Here is a 7,965-nt window from a genome sequence, read left to right as displayed (position 1 = left end):
AGTTGCGTACATCAGACGGCGTATTACTAAATGGATGGTCCACTTTGAGCAATTTTTTTTTTGTGTTTGTTTGCCTTGTAAATTTTTTGCGGTACCATTTACAGTTGATGGATATGAAGAAGCTATTTGTTTGTGGAAAAATTATGGAATTTTGATAAAAAAAAACGACAAATAAAAAAATTTAGAGCCTACACTGAGGGGAAACAAATTGCTCCCGGAGTCATCCCGGATTAGTCCCATTTTTAGCAGGGTTTTTACAGATAAACAACCTTAGTTTTCCAACGTTTATAGTGTATTGGAAATACATTCGAGATGGGTTCGAAAAAAAAATTAAAACCATAGTAACAAGAGAGGAAGTGAAATCCAGCTCATTTTCGAATAGAAATATAATACAATCACTCTCTCGCATCAAAATTTGAATTCGATAATGGGCTGGATTTCGAATTCATTACGAAGGAAAAATTCATTAGATAACCAAGGTTCCGTTTTGCTGGAGAATGGCCTAGTTCTCGAATCGAATACTAACCTATTCCACATTCATTATCGAAGGTGAGACTTGAAAAAAATGTTAGTTTCCCAATAATTTTCGAATTGTTAACCAAGCCCAATGTTTATTGGGCAGCGTAACCCAAACTCCAACACAAACGCAAATTTTATGGTGTTACTAATACACCTGTAATAATTTTTGATTGGAGTGCCATCTATTGTTTCGCATATGAGTAAGTAGTCAAGCTAATCTTTTCACATATGAGCAAGCAGGCATACTATTTGGTTTGAAAAATCACACGTACACAAAACTTCTGGGAGCTTTTTTGATTCACTATTAAGAATGTGATAGCAAAACGTGCCGAACTTAGCGGACACGCGTGACGGTAACGTCACTAGGAAAGTGACCGTCACTGTTCTTGCTGGGGGTTTTGCTGGGAATATTCACACATATGCACTAGCTCTATTTTACGCTCGGCACACAAAGCGGGAGCATGTACAATGACTATAGTCGCACAATTTTTGCAGGGACAACGTGAACATTTGAAAACACATTTACATGTATGGCTGTAGCTGAGTGTGCAAAGACGCTTGATATAATTGGGTGCTGCCAAGAGGGTCCGGGTTCAATTACCATCGGACGGAACATAAAGCTAATTTTTTTTCTACTTAATTATAATTTCGTATAACGAAAAAGCAAATGTGTACTTCACAACGACTTATTTTACAACGTACACTGAAAAAAAAAACGCGTTGTAAGAATAAAAATTTTTTATTTGATTACCGTTTAAAAATGTTCGTTTTTAAATCAAGTGAGAAGTCTTAACAAAATTTATTTTTTCATTATACATACACTACGTATAATGGAAATATTCAAATCAAATACGCCCGTATTAAAATGAAGCATTTTCAATGCACGGATTCTTGTTCATATGTAATTAAGACAGCATATGTATACAAAGCATGCAAAGCGGTGACAACACATACATACATACATATGTACATACATGGTACAACATCATGCACTAATCGCGCGCTGTGATGTTGATTCAAACTCAACATTTGAAAACGCATTTGCTTGTATGGCTGTAGCTGAGTGTGCAAAGACGCTTGATACAATTGGTTGCTACCACGAGCGTCCGGGACGGAACGTAAGATTCAGTTTTTTTCTTTTTAATTTTAATTTCGTATAACGAAAATGCTTCTGTGCACTTCGCACCGACATATTTTATAACGTACATACTCAAATTTAAAACGAGTTGGGTTGGTGCTCTTTCATATGCGTATTTTTTAAATTTAGCACGTTTTTTTTTTTAATTCTAAAATTTTTTCCCTCAGTGTACACACTCAAATTTAAAACGAGTTGGGTTGGTGTTATTTCGTATGCGTATTTTTTTAAATTTAGCAGGATTTTTTTTAATTTTAATTTTTTTTCCCGTCAGTGTAGGTATCCTCGAATGTCTACAAATACAACTATGGAGGAATGTACCCAAATGTTTCTGTAAATGTTGCTCGCTTGGAACTTTCTATAGGATTCAATATTAGAGCACAAATGTATGTATGTATGCAAACAATCTTTCTAATTTGGTACATTCAATCCAAATGTAATTCATATGTATTTTAGTCGTTTATATAAACAGATTATTCAAAAAGATTTTAGGGAAAATAAATCACACTAGAATCGAATATCATGAACACAATTTCCTTGTTGAGGAGCAAAGTAAAAACTAATATCACAATCCAAATTTACACACATACATATGTATGCTATTATAGAGCGCACAAGACGCAGCGTTAAAATTTATCAAAACTCCTCACTCACGACCTATGGCCAACTCTCTGCATGTCAGTCAATATGATCCAGCTGTTATTCATCACCACCTCCTTCTTCATCCTCGTCGAATTCGCCTTCCTCATCGGCGGTCGCTTCTTGATACTGTTGGTATTCGGAAACTAAATCATTCATGTTGCTTTCGGCCTCGGTGAACTCCATCTCGTCCATGCCCTCTCCGGTGTACCAATGCAAGAAAGCTTTGCGTCTAAACATTGCCGTGAATTGTTCGGAAACTCTTTTAAATAATTCCTGGATGGCTGTTGAGTTACCAATGAATGTGGCCGACATCTTTAGACCACGGGGAGGAATGTCACACACCGCGGTTTTGCAATTATTTGGAATCCATTCCACGAAAAAGCTGCTATTTTTTGTTTTGGATATTCAACATTTGCTCGTCAACCTCCTTCATAGACATACGACCCCTAAAGATAGCTGCCACAGTTAAGTAACGACCATGACGGGGATCACAAGCAGCCATCATATTCTTAGCGTCGAACATTTGTTGCGTTAGCTCTGGCACGGTAAGTGCACGATACTGCTGAGATCCACGAGATGTTAATGGTGCAAAACCAGGCATGAAGAAGTGCAAACGTGGAAATGGCACCATATTCACAGCCAACTTTCGAAGATCTGCGTTTAGCTGGCCAGGAAAGCGAAGGCAAGTAGTAACACCAGACATTGTAGCCGAAACCAAATGATTAAGATCGCCATATGTTGGTGTGGTTAGTTTGAGTGTGCGAAAGCAGATGTCATAAAGAGCTTCGTTGTCGATGCAATATGTTTCATCGGTATTTTCCACCAGCTGGTGCACACTGAGTGTGGCATTATAGGGCTCCACTACAGTATCAGACACTTTAGGTGAAGGTACAACTGAAAATGTGTTCATAATACGGTCGGGATACTCCTCCCGAATTTTCGAAATCAACAATGTGCCCATACCGGAACCGGTACCACCGCCAAGAGAATGCGTTAATTGAAATCCCTAGAGATTACAAGAAAAAACATGAAAGCAAGTGCAATTTAATGCTTATAGTGGGTAAGTATAATTCTTTTGCATTTAAAATACAAACCTGTAGGCAATCACATCCTTCAGACTCTTTCCTTACCACATCGAGAACTGAATCGACTAACTCAGCGCCTTCTGTGTAATGGCCTTTGGCCCAGTTGTTGCCCGCGCCAGATTGGCCGAACACAAAGTTATCTGGTCGGAAGATTTGCCCGAAGGCGCCAGAGCGTACCGAATCCATGGTGCCCGGTTCCAAGTCGACAAGAATGGCTCGAGGTACATATTTGGCACCTGTCGCCTCATTATAGTAGACGTTAATGCGTTCCAGCTGCAAGTCGCTATCGCCATAATAGGTACCAGTGGCATCGATGCAGTGTTCATCAGATATCACTTCCCAAAACTTTCCTCCAATCTGATTACCACATTGCCCGGCCTGAATATGTACAATTTCCCGCATATTTATTGGCGGCGCTAACTCCAACTATACACGGCCCTTAAATTACTTGATTTTTAGGATGGAGTGGGTGTAAAAACGTCGCTGTCGCTGCTGCTTATGTTAAGCCTTAATGTTTTCTTGAGCTCTAGTAAATACAGAGGCTCTTGTAGGTACGTTTGGTTTGAAAACGATAGTTCCAAAGATTTTTTTGCGAGAAAATCCCGACGGCCTCAACCAAACCCTTGCGACTTTTAATAATTGACCGTTTGGCAATTTAACACCAGATCAAGGCGTACTTCTCGTCGCTGTTATTGTGGACATGCAGAACACATTGGCGAAATCACAATAAGAGTATTTTTGCAATTTAAGAATCGAATTATTTAATACGCCTTCGCCTGACTGAAATCTTTTCGAAATATGTTTAATGTGAAAAAATCTGAAATATACGATTTTCTGAATGAATTCTCGGAGCAATGTTACTGCGACCACGGTACATGCACGAGAGTGAGAGTGTTTCGGACTCAAAGTAATCATTGCTTTGCTTGAGATCTTGCTCCAACTAATCTCTACATAAGTAATTCCAAATTCGTTATTTGCCATCTTACATTCCTCAAATTTTAATGTATTACATTTCTTATTTCTTTCCATACTATAGTAACATGAATGTATGTACATATATTACTGCATATGGGGAAAAGTGATTCCATTGACCTAGTCAGTTTCATACTAATTTCTAAGCTCCTTTATACATATAGGACAACGGGAATGCAACGCATTTCTTCTCTATTCTTACACTGAGAAAATAGTCAGCTAAATATATTTCTCTCAACAAAACATTTATAACCAAGATGTATTAAACAAGGTGTGATTGACAACTCAGGTAGGGTCTCTTTTAAGGTACTATTATGCCAAAAAATAAACAAGTGATTCAAAATTTATAAAAAAAATTTTCTATTTGACTTTTCTTCTAAGGGCGCGTATGAATCGGTAACAAAGTTCTGCCAATCTGCTGTGTGAAATGATTTATTTTTTGACAGCAGTAAATTTTTGATAACCGCAGTTTTATGCGGAATAAAATATTACAAATTGAAGTGAAATTAATATTTTAAGAAAACATCTACCATCGTTGATTGCAATTCATCAATTTAAGCTTTTATTTAACGAAAAATTGCACACATCAACAATCTTTGCGATTGTCAAAATTTTCTATGCATTTGTCAAAAATTTCACTAGCCTCACGAGCTACTGAAATTTTATTCACCTCATGGTTTTCAAAAATTTACTTTCCGCGAACTTTGTTACCGATTCACACACGCTCTAAGAGCAATATCAAATTCAATCACACTTTGTTGAATACATTTTGTTTGTAACCATGGTACAATAATTACAGGTATCATTGTTGCCCACATTAAAATGTTTACTGTTAGGGAAAAGGGATATTTCCATACCCCATATACCATATATGTTCACGTATTTAAAAAAAAAACCATCTTGCAAAAGCTAGAATAAACATTTGCTTGCAAATTAATTCAAAATTTGTATGGGGCACTTAATTTCAAACGTTTTTTCTTTTGTTTTGAAAAATTATAATAATCAAATTGAGCGAAAACAAAAAGCAAAGCCAAATAAAAGTAAAGAATCAACATTGAACTGCGTCAAAATGAAAATAAGGGAGCACGAATTTCAATGTGAAGCAAAACTCTCTGGGAAGACAATACCAGTAATTATTGTACCATGGTTACAAACCATGATAAAAACATAATGAGGTAAAACCATTGAGAGGCAGTCTGACGTTTGCCAACAATATAATTTTAAAATTCAAAACACAAACTCACACACACATTCTGATTTTCAATTTCAAACAACAACAATTGTGAACAATTTAATTTTTTTATTTTCAATTTTATATGATTTTAAAATGTCGAATTGAGAGAATGAATTTACCTTGTAATGTTTTTATCGTGATTACAGGCATGATAAAAACATTACAAGGTAAATTCATTCTCTCAATTCGTCGGCCATGATTTTGTTCTGACGTTTGCCAACATTTTAAAATCATATAAAATTGAAAATAAAAAAATTAAATTGTTCACAATTGTTGTTGTTTGAGATTGAAAATGAGAACGTGGGTGTGAGTTTGAGTTTTGAATTTTTAAATTATCCCAGTAGAAGTTTTATGCATACGACATCGCGGTTCGTGGCATGAACTTGCTGCTGTGTATATGTACATACGTGCCAGTATAAATGAACCTTCATTTCCATTTAACACGTGTGGTTTCTCAGAGCGTATGCGTACTCTAACCATACACTTGTACTACTGTTGTAAGTATATGGCTGTATTAATGTTTCAAACATACAAAAATGCATTAACGAAACAGTACTTACAAGATATTTATCCCCGTATGTAAATGCTAATTTTCTGATACAATTTAATATATGGTACATACGGTACAAACAAAAAAGTTACATTTACATATGCAAATACATATCTTGTAAAAGCCCGTTAGTGCTGATAATATTATAGCACAACACGTCCGTTCACTAAAATTTTTGTAAGTATGACAGTTTGAACTTTGTTCGAGTTTTTCTACAAGTAGCTTGCGGAACAAACCTATTGCTGGCAAACGTCAGACTGCCTCTCAATGATTTTACCTTGTTATGTTTTTATCATACTACATACTACATGTTCTAATTTCGGAAACTTTGTGGTTAAAAAAAAAAATATTTTATGGCAACCTACAACGTTTATCTCCTACACTTGGCAGAACCTTACAAGATATGCAGACAATCACAGCAACATTTTTTTCCCGTCGCCATGTTGGAGCCCATATGTATATCAAACTGACGCACGCTTCAGACTCAAAGTACTCTCAATAATATCAGTTGGCCGAAAGTCGGGATCAGCGAATGTCTCATGATTGAGGCACCTTGTACCGCCGAGGCATGTGCATGAACAGATTGATACGGTTTCATCGTACTCCGTTGTATAATTTGAATTAGCTAGCAATTTGCCATGCATATTGAAATTGCTTGATTCGACATCGTAGGCAATCGGTTGACTAGAGATAGCAGCAGCGGCAGCTGCGGCTTGCTGAGCATCCTGTTCGTTACGCTTGGCGTCTTCAGCTTGCCTAAAAATGAGTAATTATTCAAATCACACTATCAAAATATGTACATATATATAACTTATGTATTTCTATGATAGATACATATGTATCTGTACATATGCAGTCTGTAATGCGACACATGCAAGTACCCGTTGTGGATTATCGACACCATTGTCTCTATCACATAACGGCGGGCAAGTGTCGCTTTACAGATTGACCACTGATGTAGTGGCTTATGCGTACGAAACTGTTTGCCCATTACATTGTCATAAAGCGTAGCACCAGTAGATTGATACTGGCGGCGACTACTGCCAGTCCAAATAGTATAAACACCAAACTGAGCGCCACATAGCCGGGTTTATTGATCAGCGCCTGATCGTTTTGCAACGCCACATAGTCACCGAACCCGATGGTTGTGAGCGTCACAAAGCAGTAATAGAAACTGTCGAAATAACTCCAGCCCTCATAGCGCGAAAAGACTGCTGCGCCAGTGGTAATTATGATGGACGAAAGCATGCCTGTCGCTAACATAAGATTCATTTCTGTTGCCTCGGTTTGGGTGCAATGCATGTAGCGTTTTGCACGACGTATTATCACCGACGCGAATTTGTTTAGACGTTCTCCGATCGACTGAAACATGACGAGACCCAACGGAATACCCACCTGTAACGAAATTATTTGGACAAAATTTATCTTTGTACGTAAATTTTCTTCTTATGTATATCGAACACATTCTCTCGGTTTCATCTGGCCACTGTTTAATCAAGACCGAAATTAAATTAAGTAAAGTGTGTATAGCTATGCTATCGTCTCCGTAACCATAAGTAAGGCCAAGAGAACTAGATTAGCCTATCTACTTATGTATGTACATATAAAAACAAGAAACATGATGAGACACTAGAATTAATTTTTTTTTCACTGGTAAAATCTAAGAAATTTGTAGAATTATCAGTGAAACCTACCTAACAAATCATGGGAAAACTAAACAACTTTCTAGCTTTCTATTTAAGAAACAGTTTTACTTTTGCAAAATGTAGTTAGACTACTGAGCACATATTTAAATATCGCCTTACCCCTCCCTCCTAGATCAATATTC

General features: G+C 36.9%; 2 protein-coding genes across 2 annotated transcripts; both read right to left on the bottom strand.

Moving 5' to 3' along the window:
• Nucleotides 1-2,070: 2,070 nt before the first annotated feature.
• On the bottom strand, nt 2,071-4,807 carry LOC118752965 (tubulin beta-2 chain-like). The gene is given in 3 exon segments (XM_036487812.1): nt 2,071-2,689; nt 2,691-3,302; nt 3,391-4,807. Coding segments are annotated over 3 exon segments (1,341 nt in total). The 5' UTR covers nt 3,784-4,807; the 3' UTR covers nt 2,071-2,353.
• A 1,138-nt stretch (nt 4,808-5,945) lies between these two features.
• On the bottom strand, nt 5,946-7,533 carry LOC118752964 (two pore potassium channel protein sup-9-like; the record flags this gene model as incomplete). Its single annotated transcript, XM_036487811.1, is given in 2 exon segments — nt 5,946-6,893; nt 7,132-7,533. Coding segments are annotated over 2 exon segments (697 nt in total), but the record flags the coding sequence as incomplete, so codon positions are not given.
• Between the last annotated feature and the right edge of the window lie 432 nt (nt 7,534-7,965).

Source organism: Rhagoletis pomonella, unplaced genomic scaffold (assembly GCF_013731165.1).
Source record: "Rhagoletis pomonella isolate Grant_MI unplaced genomic scaffold, Rhpom_1.0 Rhpom_scaffold_02009, whole genome shotgun sequence".
NCBI lineage: Eukaryota > Metazoa > Arthropoda > Insecta > Diptera > Tephritidae > Rhagoletis > Rhagoletis pomonella.
The sequence above is the reverse complement of the archived record's forward strand: the minus strand, read 5'-3'. Positions and strand labels throughout refer to the sequence as shown.